Genomic DNA, 25,797 nt, shown 5'->3' on the forward strand with positions numbered 1-25,797 from the left:
CCGCCGCTTCCCGGTACGGACACCGCTGCTTCCCGGTGCGGACACCGCTGCTTCCCGGTGCGGACACCGCTGCTTCCCGGTACGGACACCACTGCTTCCCGGTACGGACACCGCTGCTTCCCGGTACGGACACCGCTGCTTCCTGGCCCGGCTCTGCCCCAGCGCACGGACGTGGGACCCGCGGAGCTGCCCCAGGACCGGAGCCCGCCCGGTGCAGCCGCGCCCGCCGCGGGGAGGAGCCGCGGGCCCGGCCCCTTCCGGCGGCGGCAGCGGCGGCCATGGCGGTGCCGGCGGCGGCCGAGGCGGGGGGAGGCCGGCAGCGGGCCCTGGCCGCCGGCTCGCCCGTGGACTACATGAGCATCACGAGCTTCCCCCGCCTGCCCGAGGAGGACGCGGCCGACGGCAGCCTCCGCGCACGGAAGGAGGAGGACGCGTTCCTGGGCGAGCAGGACACGGGTGAGGGGCGGAGGCCGAGCCCGCCCGCGGCCCCGCATTGCCCCCGGCCCCCCCCGGGCTCCGCTCCGCCCGCGGCCCCTGCCCGCCCCTCGGGGGTCCCTGTCCCTGGCTCCCGAGGCCCCCCCGGCCCCTCGGTCCCGGTGCGGGGCAGGGCACGGAGGCACCGGATCGGCGGTCCCCGGGAGCACGGCTCTGGTCCTGCAGGGAGCCTCTGCCTCCTTGGAGGCGATCGCTGCCTTCTCAGTACGGGAACCGGTTCTGTCCCCCAGGTCGTGGTTCTCCCAGCAGTGCTGCCCTTAACCCCCCGCTCCATGACCCACGGGCAGGTCTCTGCCTCACCCCACACCCCGTGTCCTTCACCCTGTGGCACTGGGTGACGTTCCCAGTGCCCGTTCTTACCCCGCACCATCGGGTGCTGCTGGGTGAAGCCGCACATGCAGGTTTGCAGGAACAGCCCTTTGTAAAGCACGAGGTCCCTCCATATGGAGCACGAGCAGGGTTTGGTGTGGTTGGGCTGTGCAGGTGTCTGTGGAGCTGCTGCTCTGCATCCATGTGGAAGCTCATGTTCATTGACGCTGTGTGTACATCGCAGAAGCCGCCCGTGCTTCTTCATGTCATGGTATCCACCAGTGCGGCCAGCAGGGAGGGACCCCAGACCTTTGGTTTCTACTGCCCAGAAGAGGAAAGGAAGAAGCCCCTGTTGTGCAGTTCCTGATGGGGACAGACCCCACATCACGGTGCCTGCCAGAGCCTGCTCCTGGCTGACTCCATCAGTCCTGTCCCCAGACGACCTCCCTGCTGTCCCCATGCAGCACCAGTGGTCACAGAGATAAGTGACTTGCCCAGGGCCACTGGGCTGTCTGTGGCAGAGAACAAAGGGACTTTTGCACGGGTGGGAGAGTCCTCTCCCATGGTTGCTCCCTGGACATTGATGTCCCCTCATGCTATTCTGGCCTGTCACAGCGCTGCGGGAGCAGAGCAGTGGGATCGTGTCCTGGAGGGGTTGTGTGGAGGAGCCCAGCTCACTCCTCATTGCTTCTGCACCCACCAAGGGTGCCAGGGGCTGTATGTGACATCCCTGTGCACCCCAGCTCATCACCCCCAGCCAGGCCCCCCACTCTGCCCAGCTCACTTGGATCAGATGTGCCGGTGAGGGGCTCTGTGTGTACTCGGAGGTGCAGTTTGGGAAAGCTGAGGCTTTCCCAGTCATGCTCCTAAATCACTGCAGCATGAATGAGACTAAACTCACTGTGTGGGGATTCCCTGGCTGCAGGGGATTTGCTGCTGGTTGCAGCATCACTGAAATTCAAACTATGTCCCTGCCTGGCCCAGGAGAGCTGCACCCCAAAGGTCTCTGTAATGTCCTGGTAAGGACAGGGCTGCCTTAGCATGGTAGGGTGATGGGGATGCAGGGTTTCCTGCTCCCTTAACCCAAAGCCAGGACACATCTCCTGTGTGGATGTTTCCCGTCTTCCACTCAGTGTTCCTCTTGCTCTTCTTCCCACCACAGATGTTCAGGGCACTGCAGACACCACTGGCTCTTGGCAGGACCCAGAGAATTGATCCAGGAGCTCTGGGTGATGCCCTGAGCTGTTTGATTACATTTGGTGCCCGGCAGGGCAGGTCCCTGCTCCACATGCCCAGCAGCTCCATGCACAGGCAGGGCACGCTCAGCCAGCACCTTCCCTGCCACAAAGGCAGCAGCTGAGATTCAAGGCATCTTTCCAAGTAAAAGAGAGACTTTCCCATCCTGCTGAGCATTGTTCGCTGTCGGGTGGATGCCCAGCAAACCCTGCCCCATTGCCTGTGCCTTCTTGGAGCTGCAAGCGACTTGATTCCAGAGTGGTCCTCATCCGCTGGAGGAAGCATGAAATTAAAGCAGAGCCTTCCCTGCTGTCAGAGCAGGTGGACACCCCGAGCTCTCCGGTTTGCAGGTTTGCTCCTCCCTGCCCTCCCCTTCTTCTTCAGCAGAGGTATTTGTTCCCTGCGCTCAGGCCGTGTGTTTTGCTTCACCTCTGTCCTGCTCCGGTGCTTTAGCTCAAGCATAGCTCCAGATAAGGCTGCTGGATTCTCTCTTACGTCTTCTTAATTTCCTCTTCTGCACTACTGCTGCATTTCAGAGACCTCTTTGCAAGTCAGTGCTGTGTTAAGCATCCCCCCAAACAGAGCAGTAACTGTGTGCCCATCCCTGAAGACTCATGAATGGACTGAAATGGAGCAAAATTCAGGGGGGGTTGTCCCTCTTAATCTCCAGGGAAGTCAGTTTGGAATAACTAGAGCTAAAGGAAAGGAACAGTAAAATGACCTAAAGCAGCATATGAACCAGAAAGTCTCTTGAGAGCTGGGATCAATAGGGAAGGTAATAGCCTTGCTGGAAGGGGCACGGTGTCACCTTAGTGCTGGGTAAACACTGCAATAAGAGCTCCGTGTTGCTCAATAACTAACACTTGTTTTCTCCCTGCTGCCCACAAAGACCCGGACTCCTTCCTGAAGTCTGCGCGGCTCCAGCGCCTGCCCTCATCCTCATCCGAGATGGGAAGCCAGGACGTGTCTCCTCTCCAGGAGACCAGCAAGGACCCTTTCTCTGGAGACTGCAGCTGCCGGCAGGACGGGCTGACCGTCATCATCACCGCCTGCCTGACCTTCGCCACGGGTGTCACGGTGGCCCTCATCATGCAGATCTACTTTGGGGACCCTCAGGTAAGACACAGCAGTGGCTTTGTGGCTGGGCTTTGTCTCTGGAAACAGGAGGAGCTTCCTGACGTTCCTCCTTGCCAGCAGTTTAGGTGAGCCCCTGGATGCTGATGCTGCAATCCCACCCCGCACTGTCTTGAAAGAGTTTTGCTGTGGCTGGGGATGTGCTTGGAGAGGCAAGTGGGGCTCTTTGTGCCTGCCCCAGGCTGTGCTGGGCAGGTCTGGGGGTGCTGCCAGGGGGAACCAGGCAGCCCAGTTGCTGTGGCTCCAGCTGTGGTTTGAGGCAGATGTGGATGCTCACTGAAAGCAATCCCTACTTAAGCAGAAGGCGTCTTTCATATATCTGCACTTGGAGAGAGTTTTATGGATCTCTATGTCCAGGCTCACCTCTGGAAGGATCCTTCCAGGACTGAGCAGGGGAATAGCTGAAAACAGAGAGGAACCTGCTGATCTGTCCCCCAGACCAGTACTAGATTGCAGGGCAAAGGCAGCATGGCCATGGGGTCATACCTGTGATTGCATTAACCCTGGTGCTGGCACCAGTGAAGAATGAGAGCAAGCTGTGGTATGGGGGGCATGCTGCATTCTTTGCATCTGTATTCCTGTTTCCAGTGACCGCACTGCTGCAGTGCACTGGCAGCACACTGTCACCTACTGCTCTTGAGGATTAGCCCAGCCCCACTCTGGGGTTGTGGAGGATAGGGTGAGATATGGCCTACCAGGTTAGCCTGACTGTTGAAAGCTGGCTGAGCTGATGTCCACAGCTGGTGCAGGGATGTGCCAAGGACCACATTACTCTCACTGGCGTTTGGGGGCACCTTGAAATGCACATCAGCCACAGGCCTCAGGCTTCAGGTCTCACAGAGCTGAAGATCGGGGTGTCCCCGCTCCCCTGCCCAGGCACTGCTCTCCTCTCCCGGCAGATATTCCACCGTGGTGCTGTGGTGACGGATGCTGCGCGCTGCACGGCGCTGGGCATAGAGGTGCTCAACACACAGGGCTCCTCAGTAGATGCAGCCATTGCCTCAGCCCTCTGCGCGGGAGTCGTGAACCCCCACACGTCAGGGATTGGTGGGTAAGTGTTGGTCACTCACTCTTGTGCCCGTGGTTGTCCTCAAGCAGGTGGGCTCCCCACCAGCTGAGATGTGCCTTCATGGTGGCCCAAGTACCAACACATGGGACCATGTCTCTGATATCAGGTAGTGGCACTGGTCCTGTGCACCCAGTTAACAGCAAGGGACAGAGACACCCAGGGAGGGAATTGCTGCATCTGCCTTAGTGGCAGATAAAACAAGTTCAGGCTCAAGGGGGTTGAAAAAGTGACCACAGGATGCCAGGTCCCAGTGGGACTGTGCCAGGAGCTTGCAACACCCGGGCTCAGTCCCAGTGCTTTCAGTGACTGAGCTCTGCTCCTGCTGCAGCAGGAGGCTAGGATCCGAGCCTGGCTCTGAGCAGCAGCCATAGGAGGTGTGGTGGTGAGGGGTGGCCTCATCCCAGCCCTTATTCCCAGGGTTGGCATCCACATGAGCCTGGTGCTCTCAGCTCTGCAGGAGGTCTCAGGAGCATTGCATAAAGCACTGCCATCTGATAGCTTCTCCAGGCTGTGCCACCGATCGCTGTTGTAAATCAAAACCCTGCTTTGTTGCAAAACTGCTTGGATTAAGAAAGAAAATCCCAGGTAGTTGCAGCCTGGCAGTAGAACAGGGCCAGGGGCCCTCTGGCCAGTCTGGCAGGGACTGATCCAGCCTTGCTGCATGCTCAGCATGGGGGCTGCCTGCTTCCTGCACCAGCCCTGGCTCTGTTGTCCTGGCTGCTCCTTGGGGAAGGGCAGCAGCATTTCCCGGCACCACTGCCCAGTCCTGGGTCACTGCTGAGCCTGGTGACCTGCCCCATCACACTGAGACTGGACCCAGCCCTAGAGGCATCCCTGCTCTTCATTTTGGCTTTGTCCTGTGGCAAGGACAGCCAGTGCTGTGCCGTGACCCCCATCTTGCTGCAGGGGTGGGGTGATGCTGGTCCATGACATCAGGAAGAACAGGAGCTGGGTGATCGACTTCCGTGAGGTGGCTCCCCTGGGCATCCCGCTGGAAGAGGACCTGCAGAAGGACACCAAGGTGAGGATCAGTGACCCTGTGGCCAAACCCTGTAGGGCTGTAGCTGGCTGATGTCTACAGCTCTTCTCTCTCCACTACTCTTAGGCCAATGGGGAGATGACGGGCAAAGTATCTGATAGATCCCAGGTCCTATAGACATGGAGAATCTAGAGAAAATGCTTCTTTGGCATGTCCCTCAGCAATGGGGAGCTGGGAGAATAAGCATTCCAGGAAGGAGCACAATCCTATGTCATTCTGCTGAGTTGTTTCTCCAAACTGGGTTGAGACCAGGAGTGAATTTGCCTCTTTCCTTCTAAAAACTTTCATTCCTAATATGCTGTACTGCTGCAGACCACTTCCCCAGTCCTAGAGACCATGCAGACACTCCCAATGTCAACATAAATTGTGTCTCCTCGACTTGCAACTGGGGACCGTGTCCTCGGGAAAGGAGATTATTCTTCCTTTTTGTCCTTCCCATTGAACAGCCAGGTCTGCTCGTCGGGGTGCCAGGCATGCTACAAGGAATGCACCAGGCGCACCAGTTACATGGGAGGTAAGAATGAGGCTGGCATGGGAGGACTGTCCTCATGCTGCATAGGCTGTGCCCTGGGGTCCCTGTGGGGAGCTGGAAGCACACAAACCCTTGTCATCAGACCCTGTTCTTTGTCCTTTCTCCTTTGGCAGACTCCCATGGTCCAAGCTGCTGGGTCTTGTGGCTGGTGTCGCCCAGGATGGGTTTAATGTCACACATGATTTGGGTGAGTATCTAATGGGGAGCCAAGGGTGACTGCTCAGCACAGGGGAGCACACTGGCCACTGCTCTTGGGTGCAAGGCAGCTGGGGATGTAGATGGCTATTCAGGGGGAATCACGGCTCCTTGGACCTGGAGATGGATGGTGTTGGGAGCTATGGTCTGTGAGGGAGAGTTTGGCAGAAGCAAGACTGGAGCCCTTTCCTAGGGCTGGTCAGGGTCAGGTCAGAGCAGTCTGTGCTGGGCAACTGCCCAGGGACCGCCAGGAAGGGCACTGGGTTTCTTTGGTATCCTTCCCAGCTCTAATGGGTGTGTGATCCAGCCTCCCTCTAGTTGTGGAACAGGGCAAGAGCAGCAGCAGGTCTCCAGCATCCCCGTCAGGCACGGTGATTCCATGTCCCCTGTGCATCCCTGCACCCTGCCTTTTCTGGATGTCCTTCCCCTTCTCGCCTGCAGCCAAAGCCGTAAGTGAGCTGAAGGACCTGAACCACTCTGACAAGTTCCGGGAGATCTTCCTGCCGGATGGGCAGCCCCTGCTGCCCGGGATGTTCATCAGGCGCCTGGACCTCGCTGCTGTCTTGGAGCTGCTGGGAGCACAAGGGGTGTCTGCTTTCTACAGTGGGAACTTGACCCAGGAGATAATCTCTGAGGTGAGCCCTGTTTGCCTCTGCCTCTGCCCCAGACCTCACAGCACAGCCTGGGTCAAGGTGACAACCTGGGGATAGGCCATAGCCAAGTGTCAGCACAGTGACTGGGACTAAGGTGTGGAGCCTCCTTTTCCTTTCCTGCTCCCGCTGCTGCAGTGGTTTAAGAGGCACACGGGTCACTTCCACAGCCCGCAGTGAAACCTCTTATTTCCTCTGTAACCAGGACAGACTGGTTTTTCAGAGAAAAAGGATGTCTCAATTTCAAGCCCCCTCTGTGCTGTTTTAGGGGTTTTAGCCTCTTCAGGCTGGTTTTAGCCTTTTCCCCATAATGAGGGGTGCCCCATGGTTGAGAAGCAAATGTGTGTTAATGGGACTGTAAGGTACAAACTCCAAGAATATGGTTTAAAAAGAAAACTGTGAGCCTTGTGAGCAGAGCATCAGCCAGGCTTGGCCCCACTTCAACTCCTGTGGTTAGAGGTGCTCTTGGAAAAATAGCAACAACCAAGTACTTATACTGGTAAAACAAACCCAAACAACTTTCATACCTGTGGAGCTGCAGTCAGGGTGGTTGGTGGCACCAGTTCTCCCTACCAATGTGCTTCAAGTGATGCACCTTTGACATGTCAGTAATCTGGAATGGGTTCATTCAGTGCAGGCCTTGGATATTTGTGAGTTCCCTGTTTGGAAATTTGCTGTGGTTCACCCGGACCACAGCAGAGGTGGAGAACCAGGAATGGGAAAAGTGGAATGGAAATCAGGAATGCACCAAGCTCATGGTGCATCCCCGCTGCTAAACCTGCTTTATCACCCCATTCCACTGACTGAAGGGTGCTGCAGGGAAGCACAAACTCTCTGTGGAGGAGGAAACCCCAGGGTTGAACGCTGAAGCTCCTGGCCATCTCTGGGATCAGGTGCACAATTCCAGCTTTGGTTGCAGAGCAGAGCAAAGAGCTGGCTTCCCACAGTGTTCATAGCTCCAAGAAAGGGAGGGCATTGATGTGGTGAGATCAAGTAAAGCTCCAAAACACCCTGCCCTTTGTTTCCAGCCTGTGGCAGGAAGGCACTGGTTCAAGAATGTGCTCTCTGGGGAATTTGAGATGGTGTCTGCAGTGTGTGGCTGACCAGAGCTTCTCCCCTTTCCGTGTCATCAGGCTTTTCCTGCTCCACTCCCTGCTGCTTTGCTGCTTTTCCATTGTCTGAGCTCCATGGAGCCTTGGGTTCGGCCTGGCCTGTTCTCTGGGACTGCTTTAGGAAGCAGGCAGGGATCCTGAGTAGGGGATGCATCTTACTTTGCAGCTTTTGGGTGGTTTGATGTGTTGTCTATGTTGTCCCAACATAGAATCATAGAATGGTTTGGGCTGGAAGGGACCTTAAAGATCAGCAAGCTCCAGCCCCCTTGTATTGGCTTTCCTGCTCCAGTGATTCATCCATTTCTGCCAGAGAAGGAGTTTTCTTGCCAAGTTAGCTGCCTAGTTTAGGAACCAGAGCATGCACAGGTTCTTTGTTCTTGCCCATTTTTAGATGGAAATCCAGAGGACTCATATCAGCAACTCACCCCAGCAGAGCCTCTCACAGGTTGTGTGGCTTCTCCTGGGTGGAAGGAAAGAGTTGGCCCATTGTTCTGCTGCCAGAACAGGCATTCACCTGGGCCAGCACAAGGAGCACAGAAAACCTGAGCCCAGCTTTCTCAGTGTGCTCTGCTTTGCTCTCCTATGCAGGTCCACAACTACGGAGGAGTCTTGGTGGAGGAAGACTTCAGCAATTACAGTGTCACAGTGGAGAATCCTGTCCACACAGTCTATCGAGGTACACACCTCACCCATGGCCATGCAATTCCAGCTACAAGTTTGCTTTATCTGGCATCATTGGTGGTGACAGTGTTTAAGCAGAGGCACTGAGGTGTCTGCAGGGAGTTTTCTGTTCTTGCCTGCTGACACTGATGGTCTTAGGCAGCTCAGGAGGTTTTCAGTACTTTGAAATGAGCCTGGTTTTCCTTATAGAGACCAATGGTATCTTGATACTTTTAGAGTGTAAAGATGCAACATGATCATATATGGATGCAGTGTCTAGATAGAAGCTGGACCCAAGGCTAGTGGCTACATCTGAAGACAGTTCCCAAAGCTGTCATTCTTTTCTAGAAATCCCTGTATTTACTCTCCTTACAGATATAAACGTTGCAAACCCATTTTACCTCCATTCTTCCATACTGTGGTTCAGAAATCAAGCAGCCAACCAGCAAGAACTGAATTTCGGACTGAAAAAAAGCATTCCCAATTTGGTCTTCCTTCATCCATCCATAAAGAAACAGAAAGCTACAAGAACGTTTTGGGAAATGCTTTTCAAATCATGTTGCTTTCCATCATTTCCCCTCAGATTTGGAAAGATTTCCCTGTCCTCAAGGACACTAGCTTGTGGGAAAGTTATCACTGGACAGTATCTGACTAAAGCAGCTTCATTCTTCTCCTTTTTCCTTCACAGGTCATCTTGTTTTCAGTCCCCCGCCTCCACATGCAGGTCCTGCACTGCTCACAGCACTGAACATCCTCGAGGGCTTTAACATCACCAGTCAAGTACCCAGGGGGAATATCTTGCACTGGATGGCAGAGGTAGGAGGAGGTTCAACATTTGGCTGAATTCCTTGTGCTGCTAGAGAATACTTGATTTATTCCTTGGTTGTACAAAAATGTTTGTAGGTAATTCCCAGAGGAGAATGAGCAAATAGACTGCTAAGGTGTAAATCTGAGCTGTGCTGCTGCCTCAGGTAGGTGCAGACGCTGGAGCCTCCTCTTCAGCTGAGCTCTTTCTTGCTTATGCAGAGCTTTTTCAGAAGAACAGACTGTGGCTTTTGGCCCTTTCTTGTACGCAGTCGTCTCTTCAGAATGGCCCCGCAGCAGCTGAGCCTGGTCCCATCTGTTTCCTTCACCTCCTATCTCCAGTGGCCCTGGCCATACCAGAGCACTGCTGGGGCTCTTCAGGGGGTCAGCAGTGTGGCAATGACAAGGAAAACTGACCCAACACTTTCTGTATCTTTTAAATCTCTTCATTTTAGCCTACCTTATGATCTCAGTGGTCCAGATCATTTTTCCAGGTTTTAGAGCTGTCAGCCCTATCAAAACATTGCAGCTTCCTGGGAAGTCCAGCAAGTGCTCCGTTTCCTGCTCTGTAAGCAGAGCTGTGTTCTTAGATGCTTAACTGATCCAGAGCTGGGTCTTGTGAGGTGGGAATTTTAAGCAAGGATGTAACCACATCCCTGTAGCAGTCAGGTGCTTGGAAGTTACCACCTCTCAGCAGCAATGCAGCAACTGGAGGTGTTACATGCTGTAACTGCCTGTGCAGAGGCAGAGTAATAACTTGACTCACACAAGTTATTTTTGAGTTATATTCTAGAAGCTTTGAACGAATCTGTGTGCTCTGCATTCGCACCAGGCCAAGAGTTTCACCCCTTGGTTACGCAGCTGAGGGACAGCAACCTCCAAATAAAGGGGCAGTGACTTCAGAAGATGTGTAACCGCAATTACTGGGGACCACATGGCTGAACACGTGCCTGAGATTAAGACAGTCCAAGATGTCCTTAACCTGTGCCTATGGAGTGAACATGGTCTGCTTATTTCAGTGGAGCTCTTTCTTGGCCACCAAGCCTCTTGTACATCCTCTGCATGGCATGGTGGTCAGGAGGCTGTTTCCTGGAAAAGGCACCTTCTCCAGAAGTTAATCATGTTCTACACTGTACCTCAGAAGATAAATGTTGATGCTTCAGGAGAAGCTGTTGATGTGTGGCACATACCAAAGCAGAAGTCACGTGTAGCTAGTGACCTGCAGGGTAATGTACTGTCTTGAATCTTGAATGACAATGGCATGAGCTGCAAGCTGAAAGTCTAGTGCATTTCTGCTAGGCACAGGCTGGCTAGATTGAAGAGAACATTTCCTCTCGTGGCTGTCCTCTGGCTATGCACTGTAAAACCAGGGCTGGATAAACTGTCTTTTGAAATTGCATCTTCCCATTTTTAATAGACTGGCTTAGGCAGGATTCTGCATGTATGAGTCACCAGACCCCTTCCTCTTCACACCATCATTCCCTTCAGTGTGCTGGGACTAACGCTTTCTCTTCACACACTTCTGATGACTTACAACTAGGAACATGGGTAGCAGCTTATGAGCAGAATAGCTTGTTTCTGCTCAATGGTGGTGCTGTGCCAGCAGAGCTTCTGGCCAGAGGCAACAGTGATACCTCTTCCTGTTTGAAGTATCAAAAATTACATTTCCAGGGCCACCTAAACTTTTTTTCCCTTTTCTTTGTTCTTTTTTCTTTCTTTCCTTCTTTCTGTGTTCAATTTAGACATTAAAAATAGCCCTGAGCCTAGCTGGCAACCTGGGAGACCCGTCTGATGATGTGTCCATCACTCACGCTGCAGAAAGCATGATGAGGTAGGTCTGAGGCTAAGGGGCATGGTACAGTGGGAAGGTGTGTGGTTTGGATATCATTCCTGGATTTGCTCTTTGGAGTGCACAAGGAAACCTGATTTTTCCTACCTATTTTACTGAGGACAGGTCAGTCCTTTAGTATCCTTGTAGGGTTCACACTTCCACAAGGATCACAGCTGATGCCACAGGGCTCTGGGGACAGATTGTGGGATGTCCTCACACAGATGTTTCCTGGAGTCAGCATGATCCTGAGGGTTCCTCCTAGTTTCTCTAATGTTCCTTCTCAGCAGGTTGGACCAACAGCTGTCCATGTGGTCCTGACCACACAAACAGTTTCTGGCTCTCCCTTCTCACCATGGGCTTGGTGCCTTTGCAGCACCAAGAGGCCAGGCCAGGCCTGCTGCTTCAGCCCAGGCTCCCACATCAGAGCCAGGTTTAGCCACAGTTGGTGGCCAAAGCTGAACTGGATTTATCCTCCTTCTGAGGGACTGCATTCAGCTGGGTGCTGCCACCCCTTGTCCTTCAGGGAGGAGTTTACCCTGTAGACAGAGCAGGGAGGTCCATGGCATTGCCTCTCCATGCAAACAGTTCTCTTGTCTCCTTCTATTGGGTGAACCAGAGGAGCTCCTTGCCCTCAGTGCCAGCCCTCTGAGGGAGACACCACCAATAGATGGGTAGATGTACGCCAAGAGACGCTCAGCTTCCTAAGCTCATTCCTTGCTTTCTTCTTTCTCTCCCTCCCTGCTGAAGTAAATTGGAAGCTAATTCCCTGCGCCAGCTGGTTAACGACTCGCAGTCCTTCTCATCTGATGTCTATGTGCCTCACTTCTCCATGGAGAGTGGACCTGCTGCTAGCCAGGTCCTTGTCATGGGACCTGATGACTTCATTGTTGCAGTTGTAAGGTAAAGGATTTTCTTCTTCCCTCTGTAATGTGCTCAGAGGGTGGGAGCAGGGAGAAGAAAGCAGGTTCAGCAGGGCAGAATTGGACCGGACCTGGAGCTACTGGTCTGCTCTGTCCCTGTTAGTCCTGCAGCAGCAGAAATGGGGAACATGGGGTGGAGGTGTGTGAGCTGGTGCTGCTGTGCCCTGTGTAATCCTGCAGCCCTCTCACAGTGAAATGTGTCTGGATTGGCCTGAATCTGATCCTGGAGAAGAGGTGGTGGCCAGATTTGAGGACTGATGAGGGCATGGGGACAGATCCATCACCTAGAGGGGAGTCATTAAACACAGAGAGGGACAGAGCTGCTATCACCCACATGGTTCCTGCTCCTAAGTACATTGAGACTTTCACTCCTCCCAGCTAGCCAGTCCTAAAGACCTACTGAACTTGGCTTTGTCAAGCCAAGATGGGACAGAAAATCAGAGCCCTGAAAGCCTTGAGGTGAACAAAAACCCCTGGGAGGACTTTGATGAGATTTCTTCCTATTTCTTTTCAGTTCTTTGAATCGTCCCTTTGGCAGTGGAATAATGACACCCTCTGGAGTCCTCCTGAACAGCCAGATGTTGGACTTCTCCTGGCAAAATAAAACAATGAACCACTCCATTCCTAGGCCGGTAATGAATAACATGACACATTCTTTATTTGAGCTGTCTGTACTGGGTTTTATTTCAATGTTATTCTCATCTCCAGAACAGGAAGGCTATTTAATGCCTTATTAATAACTGAGAGACAACAGTCTGTAGAAAGCTCCTAATTTTTCATTATATGAGCTCCTGAAACAGAGGCAACAGAAGGCTTTGTGTGTATCAGTTGTCATTTATAACGCTGTTGTACCAAACAACGTTGTACATCTCATCTGCCTATTTTTCTTGCAGTCCAGATGCAATTTAGAGCAGCCGCCCTTTTCTGTGCACTCAGATTAAGGACTCCTTTTATACCTTGGGTCTCTGCATGTTTAAAAGTAACAGAGAGCAGAAAAAAGTCTTCAGGTCTTGGAAGGAAACAATTACAGACCAGTACTGGTGGCTTCCAGTGCTGCCTTCTTGTTTCTCCTTGCCATGTGTTGTAAAACCATCCCACTTTGCTGGGTTGGTACTTCAGAAGTGGGTGAATGGTTCCATATACCTTCTGGAAGAGATGTGGCATGAAACAGGACAAATCCTGTTAACATTAGAGAGCATTGATGTCAGTGAGGATGTCAGCCTAGAAAAAACACGCAACTGCAATCCTGGCTGCAGCATAAAGTGAACCTGCACAGCTTGAGCAAAACTTCAGTTGACTTGTTGAAGATTTTTGGTGTGTCCTTTCTTCAACTGCAGCAAAATCTCATTCAGCCTCGGAAACGGCCCCTGTCTTTCCTGTTGCCCACCATCGTGAGGCCATCCGAGGGGATGTGTGGGACATACCTGTGTCTGGGAGCCAACAACGGGGACAGAGCCTTGAGCAGCATCGTTCAGGTCAGTGCTGCGCAGGGCCCTCCTCTCTTGCACCTTTCCTGATGGCACCACTCATAGTTGTAGAGTAAAAGCATCTTGGCAAAACCTGTAAGTTTGTGGTGTTCTAATACCTGTTCAAAGCTCGTCTTAAGGATCATTATGGGAAAAAAGGAGCATTTTGTATTCAGAGAATTGCAGGAGACTCGCAGCCCTTTAAGCCCTTTTCCCTGTGAAAAGCTCCTTTTAGTGCACTCCCAACTGAATTCCTCCCTGCTCAGCACTTCTATAAACTGGGCAACTCCTCCTAATTTCTGATTTGTAATGAGGTGAAGTTCTTGCCAATAGCTTGATTGCGTGCACAGCAGCAATGGGTTGCTAAAAAGAAAGGCACAACAAGAATGGCTCCCATTTTCCTTACCTCTTGGAAGGCATTATTCCCAGCAAAACTAAAGCCAACCATTGCTTCCTAATGCTTTGTGTGGAGAAGTCACGTGTTGAGCTTTTGGCTGCAACAAACACGTATTTAGAGATTACATCATGTTCCAGACACACAACTCTCCTAATTTAGCAGGAAGTCTGTGACAAAAAGCCCATGCAATCCTCAAAAGCTACCACGTGTCCACCAGCAATATACAGCCCATATCTCAGGGGCCTCTTCATATGTGCAGAACCCTGTATTAGTTCATGCAGTTTGGTAACAGTTCCTAATCTTCCTTACCTGGTGCATCTGCAGATGCTGGAGTCACCAGTTAAGGGGCTGCTTAGGAAGTTGACTTCTCTTTTCATTACTGTTTTTATGATTGAGGATCTTTTATTCTCTTTCAGGTTTTGGTAAATGTTTTAACATTTAACAAGAATCTGAGTGAAAGTTTGTCACTTGGTCGCCTTCACCCCCAGCTTCAGTCCAACACCTTGCAGGTTGACAGTGAGTATGGACACTGGCTGGGTTGTCTTTAGAAAAGGTGCAGGATTTTCTTAGCACAGTGCTGTGGAAGTGGGACAGCCCAGGGCACTGCTCACCCTGTTCCAGGGTACCCAGGGTGTGCGGAGGGTTTTGGGGAAGACAGACAGCAACAACCAAGCTTCTTCAAAGCTTGGGGCACTTGCTGAGCCATGTCTCTCCCTCTTGTCTTGGGAATGCTCCCTGGCTCCTCCAATACCTCCTGTCCAGATGCTTTCTGGTGCTTCTCCCCAGCCTCTTCTCTGTCCCAGCTCACCTCCTCATAGCACCCTTATCCTGTCCTTAAAACCTTTTTGCAGTCTGGTGGCATTGGGGGTATCCAAATAAATGGGATTGCAAGCACAGCTTCATCCAGATAGGTACTGAAGCTAGCAGCAGATCTTCCTGCACTGCCATAAATGATACCCTTTCGCTTTCCAGTCCCTGTTCCTTAACTCCACCAGCTGGGGAGCAGGCAAAGCTTATGGCAGGGCTTGTAGCTTTACAGTGCTGGAAGTGCAGCTGACACTTTGGAGACTGTACTGCCAGCTCTTGTCCTTGTTGGTAAAAGTCTTGGCCTAATTGGTGTTTTTCAAAAAGCCCAATATCTCACCAGAGTGAACCATAAATGAAATTCCATTCTCATTTCACACAAAGTAGCCAAATTTTCTAGGCCTTCCTGTTTCAGAGGAACATCTGAAAAAGTCTGTCAAATGTAACCTGCAGACTTGGAAACCAGAATGTAATTAAAACAAATGCAAACCTCCTGAAGGTTCTCATTTGTGGGTTTGGACATTTTGCATCAACAAGATAAATGTTAAAACACATCTGCAGTGTGTATAGCTTAAATAACGGTGGTGTGCCTGTTTTGTCCAGCTGCATCCCAGCTTCATGTCCTCAGGCACTTCCATTCATGCAGAAATTACAAAACATCAAATAAACAACATAAGAACAGGAAAGCTTTTCCAGCCACCTAAGGTAGGTGGCTGGAAGATGAAGAGATATGTGAAAGGGAAGTTGGAAGGCCTATCACAAAGTCAGTCATTTGGCAGTGTTTTACTGTTGTTTGTTTTGAACTGCCTTGCATCTTATTTTGACTAAAAAGTGTTAATACTATGATTTGTAACTAAGCTCTTAAGAGCAGGGACTGCCTCTTCTGTATGAAGAGTAACTACAATAGGTGCCAACAACATATTTTCCCCATTTTCCAAAGAGGAGGATCTTCCACATCTTTAAAGGGTCTTCTGGATCCTCTCATTTCCCCCACCACACAGAGCACTGCCCAGCTCTGAGCAGCCTGTGGGTGATGCTCACCCATCTGGGACATCCTCTGAGGAGGCTGCAGGCAGCTTCCTTCATCCTGCAGAATCCAACAGGGTTAGAACAAAGCTTTGCCTCAAAGGCAACAGTGGTTTCAGTTACAAACTCCTCTTAAAATCCCTACAGGTGGGTTTCCTGAAGAAGATATTGAACTTCTTGTAGCCAGGGGCCATCAAGTGGATAAAGTCAAAGTGCTCTCCCTAGTTCACGGGGCCAGGAGAACCAACAGTTTCATCATTGGCCTGAAGGATCCCAGGAGTGTGGATGCTGCCGGAGCCACGATATTGTAGCACCTCCCAGACAACATTCACTGAACAAGGCTGAGACAAACCAACCCACATGATGTGCATGTTCTGAAACGGCCCCTTCCCCACCTGGGCTGGGAGCTACACACACACACTGCTGAGTACTTTCTGCATTCCCTACCCAGGATGGCACTAGAGGGGGTATAGCACCAACATACAGCACTTCGACTACTTCTATGGTTTTCTTTTTTAATGATTTGGATGGCAAACAGCCCAGTCCTTGTCACAGCAATGCAGGAACACACGTTTCTTTCAGCAGAGTCTTGCTAATAATACCAGGCTTTTCAAAAGCCCAATTCTAGCCAGCATCTGAATTTTAGTGAGCAACAACATCAGCGAAGGAAATGAGACCTGATGATGGTATTGTCATCTTCATCTCCCTGTCTTTCCCAAGGTCATTCTTTGCCTCTCGTGGTTTAGCCTATAGTTAATACAGGCTAATGTAGTGTTTATAGGTGCCTGTAGCTGGAATATTGAGGAGTCCTTTAATGCTCTATGGGCCAGCTGGTTTTCACCAGCAGGCAGCCTCCTGTGTTACTTCCTGTTCTCACATCCCAGCATACCTTGAATTTTGACAGTAACTATTTTGAATCAAGTCGCTGTGCAGAGTCACTTCAGTCTGGTTTTGTAACCAGAGCAGTGATTTTAAGTATCTTAACAACTTGTGGGCCCCCCAGTATTTTTCTTATAGAGGATCAAGCCTCCTCCATGGTGAATTTAAGCTTAGTGGTAATGGGCTTAGTTCTCTTAGATATGTTTTGGAGACATCTTAGCAGTAAGTACTGCACAGACCTGTAAAAATCAAAAGACCATGGAGTGAAAGCCACACAGAGTTTGGAGAGGTTCAGGGCTTTCCTTACACTGCCTTGTCTCAATCTGCCCTGAAAGCCTGAATGGTGTAATCCCTATGGAGAGGCTTGGGATTTTCTGCTTACTAAATTCATGCCTGTAAGTCAGCTCCGTACTTTGATACTGGTGCCTCTATTGGAAAAGCTCAAGAGAGTGAGAGAAAAGGTACAAACCAAACACTACTGAGAGAATTTTCTGTCCACAGCATGTAGTGCAAAACACAAGAATACTTCTGCATTTCTTGTCTGAAATAGAGTGAGGAAATAATACCACATCTGACAGCTGAACTGCTTTGTTCATCCACATTTGGACATTTCCTTCTTTTTTTACTAGCAAGTCAGAGACAAGTGGCACTAAATTCCGGAATTTTATCATTTTCTGTGGTCTAAAATTTTATTATGTCCTTCATGGTGCAAATGCATATATATGTATTTATGTCTGCTTATGGTTATCTTGGTCTCTCATTCGATGATTACACCTCCTCCTGAGGGAGCCCATAGCACCCATCAGTTTGTACCACACTTCCTGACACTTGTTGCCATTTGACATGGGCAGTGTGTGGGTCACTTTGAGGCAGTCAGAGCACTGTGACAGATAACTGGACTAATTGCACCTGCCAGCTGAGGATCTCAAAGCATCTTACGTGAAGCCCTGCACGTTGCACCGAGGGAGGACAGAGATGCTTTTATGCTCCACTGAAGTGCAGCCACCCGTGAGAAGAGCACAGCAGCAGATGAGATCAATGGTATTTTCTGTTACAAATGAATCAGTGGCCTCAGCTGAGATAGGGGGAAGTACAGTGTTGTCTTTGGGAAATTGCCTTCTATACCACCACACTGCCCGTGGGGCAAGACAAGACCTTCTTCACTATAGGGACATCAAATCTGTTTGGCTTTCTGTCATCAGCACTAGAGTTGGTCATTGCCTGAAGCTGTAATGTTCATGAAACTTCATGTGTCTTGGAGCAGAGCTCTTCAGGTTTCATGGGAAGGGAAGGATGCAGTTTTGTACATTGAATCTCACTGGTGGAGATCTGGGGGTTTCTGGTACAGTACAGCAGTGATCTGTCCCCCGGGCAGGGAGGTTTGCTGTGCACAAATAGGTGGTCAAGTCATCATCACTGCAGTACTTTCCACAGAGCCTCAAGAAACACTTTGAAAGATAAAATTCCTCCTTATTAACTGAATTCACCAACTCACTCCTGATACAGGAATCTGTGTATTCATCTGGGAGTTAAAGACACTGGCCTTGATTCAAAAGGGCACTTACATGCCCCAAGGAACAATTTCACAGCAATTATTGAGAACCTTGAAATAAAGTGTTTTCCAAAGTTCTCTGCTGGGTCATGGCCTATGTGGCAAAAAAGAGGAATTGGAAGATGGACTTGGGCCCCTAGGTCATGGCTGAGAGAGGTAAAAATATTTTGAATGAATTCCCATTTTCTCAGTTTAAAAACAGCATCAGTATAGCACAGATGTATTTGATACAGAAACCTGTAATCTGCTAATTGGCTCAGTGTCTCTGATACTTTGCGTCCATCTGTTGTGATGAGATCTGATGGGTTTAAAGTGAGGTACCAAGAAATACCTGATTATACTGTAAAGGTGAGCCTAACATTGTGAAATAAAAGGCCATATTCTGGAGACACGTGTGCGCACAGTAACTGTGTTGATTTCAGCCTGGCTATTGCAGTGTGAGTTCAGTTTGCCAGTATTCTCACAAAGACTCGATGCCATTCATGAGCACAGGTAACAAGCAAAGCTTTGCTCGATACTGCTGCTCCCTTGGTTGCATCCAGCACTGAGTGCTGTGTATAAATGCCTAAAGGGGAGGAAGCACTGCCATCCTGCAGTGGTGGGGATGAGGATGCTCTGGCCCCTCGGTTGTGCCATTCAGGTTGAGGTCCTCAGTCTCCAGGGATGACAACCACTGTCCCACACCTCTGCTGCAGCTCTGCCATTGTCTCTCTGGGGGTTCTCTCAGCTGGGGGGGCACATTCAAAAGCACCTGTTCAGCATCAGCCAGGCTGCCAGGGGAGCTGGACCCTTCGGTGGCTGCTGGGACACTCTGGCTGGACCATCTTGGAGCCTCCTTCCACAACCCAGCAGGCTGCCATGGACTCATCCCAGACGCTGATGTGTTGGAGAGAAACGGGAGTCAGGCCTTGGTAAACACCGTTGAGAGGAAACACATCAAAACCACTGACGATTTTGTAAGGCTTTGGAAAGGATCAGGTGGTGTGGGAAGAGCTCCTGTAGCACCCAGATATTTCCCTCACGGCAGTTTCAGAAAGCTCTTCCATACTTCAGCAACAGACATCCACACGCTAGCCAGAGCAAGGAGAGCTCTGACGGGCAGAGCTAGGGTTTGGAGTGGCAGGGGACTAAAAGTGTGCAGAGGGCAGGAGAGCCCATGGGGTCGGAGCGCTGGAGCACCACAATGCACTGCCCAGGAAGGGCCCTCCAGTGGCCACAACATTTTCAGCTGCAGTTCAACAAAATCCCGGATCAGAAGTGATTGTGACTGCAATGCAACAGGTCGCCCCTCCTTTGCTGTAAGTGAGCTTTGTCCCAGTATTAGAGGAGAACTTACTTGTTTGAGTCATTGTATAATACTTGAGTTTGGAAAACCCTGAAGCTAATCATGAGTCTACCAACTTTTCTGTACGATACCTTCCTTTTGAACATGCTGTCATATGAAAATGCACATAAATATAACCACAGTTTTGGTTTCCCAATCTCAGACGCCTTTCTCTGTTCTGTTTGTGGACGATGAAGCAGCTCAAACAGTTCTCTGTGTGTTGCACACAGCCCTCCTTCTCTTTGAGTGATATTGCATTAGGGTGTCATTTGTTTTGCAGCAAAGCTTCAGAATCAAAACCAAATCAAATCGGGGTCTGCTTATGGAGGGGCTCCACAAACACAGACTGACGGGATAGATTGATCCCCCCAAATCTCATCTTGATCACGGTGTACAAAGGCCCTCAAGACCTAGAAATGTTACACAGGATGGACCCGGGCTCTGTGGGGAAACCCCGAAGGATGACCTTGCAAAACACACACAGCAGCTGGTGGGAAACACGGGGATTTTCTGGAAGCCACACTCGGATCTAACTGTGCCAGAATGGGAAACACAGGAGGCTTTTGGTGAAGGCAGGCAGAGGAGGAAGCTGAATGCAGCTTGGTACAGAAAGGTCTCCTGAAACAGATGAAAGCATGAAGGGAAGGAGGAGGGAAAGGTAATTCTCAGGTACTGAAGAGCTATTCTCTAGGCTTCCTGTGTTTCCAGTCTGTTTCTGATGGGAGCAGGTTAAGGCCGAGTGGGGAATATCCACACTGATGCAGACAGAAACTCCCCGACAGACAGTTGGATATGGGGAATGTTCCTCATTACCACCCCTGCGACTGACACCCTGTCACCTCCTCTGACCCCTCTGCGGGTCTCCTGGGGTCTGGGGAAGGGCTTTTCTCCATCCATAATGCAACAGGGAGGTGTTGGCAAGAGGGTCCCTGCCCCAGAAACTGGTAAAGAGCAGGAAAAGGCACCAAGGGAATGATCCTTTGGTGAAGAGAAGCTCAGTGCTCATCTGCCAGCAGGGAGCTTTAGAGCTGCAAATGCAGAGGAAACACGCAATCTGCTCACAGCTTCTCACACACCAACAGCATTTAATCATTAAGGTAAGTCATATACTAACCATGATGTTCATCGTTTTGGGTCCTTTTGTGGAATGCATTGCTACAGCAGTTTGCAAAAGGAGATGTGTGTGTGGTGAGCTATAGTGACAAATGAGCTGGGGATCATCCTATTGACAAGGTTTTACAGAATAAAACCCCATTTTCCTCTTTCCGCGTTGTTCATCCCACAGTGATCTGGGATGAGCACCCAGTTTGGCTGGGAGGGCTGGAGCCACCAGAACTGACCCATAAGGTATTTCTGCAGGACCAAAGCCTTTATTTTCCTCACAAAGGACTCCTGGTTCTCTTACGAGCCTGAAGCAGGCATTGCCATGTGTTTGCTGTCCTTAACCACTGCCAGGTAACAGGTTTCTGCCTAAAGCAGAGAGGAAAACAGACATTTGTGCAGTGGCACCGCCTTTGTACGCTCATTTATTGCTTCTTGTATTAATAAAGGCTTGTGGGAAGAGGGGAGCCGAGGGCTCAGTGCTCTGTTCTGGGAGGACCCCCCGTGTGCCGAGGGGTCTCTAGGCAGCAAGCACTGCCCACTGGGCCTGTGTGGTAACCAGGTAAATAGGCTTTTAATTAAAGCCCAGTACTGAGGCTGTGTCCGGTCCCTCTGCGGCTTCTTTCCCCCCTCCCCAGCGCAACACAAAGTGCAGTCCAATTCATGCCTCCTTACGAAGCCCGAGCCCTCCTTCCAGAGTTCCTCTGGTAAAACTCCTCTGAATTACGAACCTCTTTCCCCAGCAATTCCCTATAAACGCTTTAATTACTGTTTTGTGCGGAACTCGTCCAGGAAACGCTCTTCATTCGCCTCGGAAGCGCCCGCTCGCCCCGCAGCCCCTGGGGCTCTCCTCAGGCGGCAGGACCGGCCGGACCGCGCTCCCACCGTGCGGGAAGGAGGGTCCAGCGGGGCCGCTCCCGGGGCGGGCCCAAGGGGCGCTCCCCGCCGGGGGGCTGCGCTGCTCCGGTACCGGGAGCCGGTGCCCGGGTACGGGCTCACACCGACCGCTCCCCCCCCCCCCCCCCCCCCGCCCCTCACGGCTCCCCGGCTCCGCGCGCTCGGACGCAGGCGCGCGCGGGCGGCGCGGGTCACGTGCCGCGGCGGCGGAGGGAGGCGGCGGCGGAGCGGCGCTGGGTGTCCCGGTGTCCCCGGGCCGAGCGCGACACCCCCCCCCTCCCCCCGCTCCGCTCCCCTCCCGCCCCGCTCCTGCCCGTCCGCGACACCGACCCCGAGGGCCCCGCTGGCCGAGGCGGCCCCGCTCTCCTCGCGGCGGCCGTGGCGGAGGCGGCGGCGGCACCAACAGCGGCGGCGGCGGCAGCGCCAGGTGAGGGCGGGGCGGGCTCTCGGCAGGGCCTTTCCGCCGGCCCAGGGGGCGCGGGGACCCGGCGGCGGCGGCGGGCGTGACACGAACAGAGGGGCGGAAGCGGCACCCGGCGGAGCCGGGGCTGGCGGCGGCCCGGGCACCAAGCAGGCCGGGCGGCGCGGCGGGAAGGGGCAGCCGGGCCTGGCCGGGGAGCGGAGCGGGCTCGGGCCGGGATGCGAGGCCGCGAGGAGCTGGGGGCTGCTGGGGCCCGTGGGGAGCGTGTCAGCGGGCAGCGGGGGCCGAGGCCTGGGCCCCAGTGCCCGGTGAGCCCGCCCGGCCGCGGCCTGCAGCCTGCCCCCTGCTGCTGGACGGAGCTGCCCCGCCGAGGGCTGTGGGACCGGTCCCGGCTCCCCCTGAGGTTGGATCGCGGCCTCTGCCGCGACCTGTTAGAGCCGGAGACAGGCCCGCGGTCGAGGAGAGGGGCGCTGGGCCGCCGTGCTGAGGGCAGCGCTCGGTTCCCGGGGAGGGCAGCGCTGCCGGGCCGGCCGCGGGCAGGCACCGGGGGCCTGTCAGCAGCGGGAGCGGCTTTGGGCTTAGGACACTGTTTCTGATTGTAGTTTCTCAGCCCTGACCTCACGCGGGCGTTTGACGTCTTTGTACGATGTCAGCGACAACGCGTTGACGTTTCCCTGAAGCCAGGCTTTTGTTTGAGTTCCTCGGTGGCTCTAACGCAGCCGGAGGAAGGCTGCGCACGTCGTTCCTTCGGCTTGATTTCTGCACCTACTTCTAGAGCCCCTCGGGGTTCCGATTCCTTCAGGGAGTGGGAAGCCAGGAGCTTTTCTGTCGCTACCTCGGTGTGGTTCTGAAAGCTGCGAGCTGTAGCGTCGTGGTGAGCTTTGTCTGTTCAGAACCCCTCGGCTTCCGCACACGCACGCCTGTGTTCGTGCCCCGAGCTGAGAACTGCACCAAATCCTGTCTCATTTGAATTTTATTAGAGGACAACCAGTGCCTCGTTGGTGTTTGTAGTTAATGTGTGTCGTAGGCTTTCTGGCTGGTTCCTTAGCTAATGCATCTTCCAGTGTTTCCGTATGAGAAAACAAGCTCAAGAGAACACACTTTGCGTTTTCATAAAAGGTCGCCAAGCACAATAACCACAATTTTTTGGCTTTAGCAGCTCTTTTCCAGTTACAGGAAGTGTTCCTGGCTTTTCTGTGTGTCTGGTGGGGAGAGAAACAAAGGTCTCAAGGCACATGTCCAGAGTGGCTGCATTGACAAGCCTCAGGATTAAGGGAGCTACCTGCAAGAAATCTGGAGAAGGATTTTGGCAAGGGCCTGTAGGGACAGGACAAGGGGGAATGGCTTTAACCTGCCAGAGGGAAGATTTAGGTTAGATATTATTAAGAAATTCTTTACTGTGAGGGTGCTGAGGCGCTGGCACAGGGTGCCCAGAGAAGCTGTGGCTGCCCCATCCCTGGCAGTGCTCAAGGCCAGGCTGGACACAGGGGCTTGGAACAATCTACTCTAGTGGAAGGGGTCCCTGTCCGTGACAGGGGATTGAAACTGGATGAGCTTTAAGGTCATTTCTGTTCTCTGTTTCTGTGGTTCTACAGTGATCCATCATGGTGTTTGCTGGCAATTCATGTATTCCTCAAATATTCCTTGAGCCATATGGCCTCCTGTGAGAGTTAACTGCCTTTACCAGGAAGGCTTTCACAGTAGTGCTGTATCTTGACTCTTCTGCGAGAAGAAACAAAATCACTGTGGGTGAGGCTGCACACAAATCTGATCCTCTATTGGGAAATGACATTTTTGAGTATTTTGGACCTATGGAAAGGTATTCCATTAGGTCTCAGATTTTGGCTGGGAGAGCTCCCAGCAGTGCTCTCCTACCACTGTCTCCAGAAAGCCTGTTCTTCCGTAGGGCTTAGAGGGAGCCATGGTTTACAACAGGCTTCCAACTGATGCAGTAATTTTACATTATTCTAGTAAAAGAATAGGTGTTTCCTTGAAGTGAAAACCAGCTCTGTGTGTGGAAACTTGAGAAATGCAGCCTTCCCCTGAGCGTCACTAAATTGTCGTTGTTTTCACTTTTCAGTGGCAATAATTTCATATTTTCTGATACCATATTGATGGAAGCTGTAGTTACAGCCAAGTTACATAGACATACTAAATTGGTTTGTGGTGGCAGGGGGGTGCTGCTAAAGATGTTGAAGAGTTTTTGTGGCTGTGTCGGTTTGCATTGCCGACAGTGAGATTTTATAGGTTGCTTGTGTACCTCTGATGGGCAGGAGGCATGAGGGGTGTCTGATTCAGAGTCATAGAATCACAGACTGGGTTGGAAGGGACCTTAAAGCTCATTCAGTTTCAATCCCCTGCCACAGGCAGGGACCCCTTCCACTGGAGCAGCTGCTCCAAGCCCCTGTGTCCAGCCTGGCCTTGAACACTGCCAGGGATGGGGCAGCCACAGCTTCTCTGGGCACCCTATGCCAGCGCCTCAGCACCCTCACAATAAAGAATTTCTTAATAATATCTAACCTAAATCTTCCCTCTGGCAGGTTAAAGCCATTCCCCTTGGCCTGTCCCTACAGGCCCTTGCCCAAAGCCCCTCTCCAGGTTTCCTGTAGCTCCTTTAGGCACTGGAGCTACTTTAAGGTCTCCCCTTTATGAGCCTTCTCTTCTCCAGGCTGAACCAGCCCAGCTCGCAGCCTGCCTCCAGAGCATCTCCCTGGCCTCCTCTAGACTTGCTTGAGTAGGTCCACATCTTTCTTGTATTGGGAGCCCTAGAGCCAAATGCAGCCCGCCTGGTGGAGTCTTCTGAGAGCAGAATAAAGGAGAAGAATCCCTTCCCTTAACCTGCTGGGTCATGGGGTCTCTGTGATAAATACCAGTGCTGTGGTGTAAGGAAGGTGCAGTGAGGAGAATGCCTGGTGGTGTGCAGACCATTGACCAGCAGGACTTAACCACATGTATTGCAAATACTGTGTTCAAGCATAAACTTGTTCCCTAATGCTGGGCCAGAGCAGAAGTAATGGGAGAGCATGTGTTGTACTGGGAGAAGTTAAGCAGCAAAAGTGGAAGGAGAAATAATCCTACATGACATGGACTTGAGGCAGGGAAGATGCATCCTCAAACTCCAGGTGAGATGTTTTCCACGTGTCATCCAGGTGACCAACTTGCCTTTACTTTGCTGGAACTGGATACTGTATGTTTTGTCTTGACATTGCCATGATGTCCCTTCCAGAGCAGATCACTGATGTTCTTGAGCAGGACCTGAACATTTTGGCCATGTAGTCAGTGTGTTCCTTAGTTCATATATACTGATTGTTGAAGGATTGACATAAGCTGGTGTTTGAAACTTACCTAGTTTCTTGTCCTATGTGTAGTGTCCTGGCTAATCAGAAGGAAAGAAAAAGTCTTTCCAGTGATGCTGTTGCAGTTGAAAGTGCATCTGAGTTTTGGATTACACAGGAGGATAATAGTGAAAGTTTTCCAGAGGCCTTGGAGCCTGGGATTTCTCTCAGTCCATTGGGTATTGGGGGGTCATTTTTCACCCAGTGTGTACTCTGTCACTGGGGCTGTCAACAGCATCCTGCCTGTGCTCTGAATAACTGATCAAAAATGGCTATTGTCCTAGTTAAAAATAGAAGGAAGAAGTGAATTCTGTCACGTATCTTTTGTAGCCTTGAGGTTGTGCCACAGTAAAGAACCCTTCCTTATGTTCTTGGGGAAAAAAGAAAGGCAACCAGTGCTTGTCACGGTGGGTCTGGTCTCGTGTGATGGGGGGATGCATGCAGGGGACACCACAGCTTGTGAAAGCTGTTGTCTTTTGGTAACCAAGAGGACAGTTGCTGCTTCTCCAGCTAGAATGAGTGTTCTTGGAGCATAGCCCTACACGGGGATTGGGATCAGATCTGTACAAAACTTGAAAAGTTGGAATAATGAATGGTGCCTTGTCTAAA

The 25,797-nt window shown here is 51.8% G+C and overlaps 2 protein-coding genes across 6 annotated transcripts in view; both read left to right on the top strand.

Annotated features, from left to right (window-relative positions):
• The first annotated feature begins 278 nt into the window (after window positions 1–278).
• GGT7 (gamma-glutamyltransferase 7) lies at window positions 279–18,497 on the top strand. 4 transcript variants are annotated; one of them, XM_034066841.1, is made up of 16 exons: window positions 324–456; window positions 1,967–2,390; window positions 2,930–3,156; window positions 4,074–4,225; window positions 5,150–5,264; window positions 5,729–5,796; window positions 5,928–6,001; window positions 6,451–6,644; window positions 8,360–8,447; window positions 9,120–9,247; window positions 10,978–11,066; window positions 11,814–11,966; window positions 12,501–12,618; window positions 13,324–13,461; window positions 14,266–14,365; window positions 15,827–18,497. In XM_034066841.1, exons 2-16 carry the CDS (start codon window positions 2,324–2,326, stop codon window positions 15,988–15,990), a joined length of 1,875 nt encoding a protein of 624 aa, XP_033922732.1. In that variant the 5' UTR covers window positions 324–456; window positions 1,967–2,323; the 3' UTR covers window positions 15,991–18,497. The 4 variants fall into 4 exon arrangements, with proteins under 4 accessions (XP_033922731.1, XP_033922732.1, XP_030902844.2 ...); XM_034066840.1 differs by lacking the exon at window positions 1,967–2,390 and having other exon boundaries at window positions 279–456; XM_031046984.2 differs by lacking the exon at window positions 324–456 and having other exon boundaries at window positions 588–2,390.
• A 3,327-nt stretch (window positions 18,498–21,824) lies between these two features.
• Window positions 21,825–25,797, top strand: part of NCOA6 (nuclear receptor coactivator 6) — a 43,108-nt gene continuing 39,135 nt past the window's right edge. Inside the window, exon 1 of one of the 2 annotated variants that reach the window (XM_034066615.1) lies at window positions 21,825–21,859. The gene's annotated coding sequence lies outside the window, so the exon portion shown is untranslated. The remainder of the gene's footprint in view (window positions 21,860–25,797) is intronic. The other variant, XM_034066614.1, reaches the window with a different exon arrangement.

The sequence above is a fragment of the Melopsittacus undulatus genome, chromosome 10, assembly GCF_012275295.1.
Source record: "Melopsittacus undulatus isolate bMelUnd1 chromosome 10, bMelUnd1.mat.Z, whole genome shotgun sequence".
Taxonomy (NCBI): domain Eukaryota; kingdom Metazoa; phylum Chordata; class Aves; order Psittaciformes; family Psittaculidae; genus Melopsittacus; species Melopsittacus undulatus.

Bases quoted from the DNA above. Each gene is read 5' to 3' on its own strand.
- GGT7 (XM_034066840.1), top strand. From the start codon at position 279: ATGGCGGTGCCGGCGGCGGCCGAGGCGGGGGGAGGCCGGCAGCGGGCC. The intron at 3,157-4,073 runs GTAAGACACAGC...CTCTCCCGGCAG, and splicing joins TCTACTTTGGGGACCCTCAG to ATATTCCACCGTGGTGCTGT. The intron at 11,067-11,813 runs GTAGGTCTGAGG...TCCCTGCTGAAG, and splicing joins GCTGCAGAAAGCATGATGAG to TAAATTGGAAGCTAATTCCC.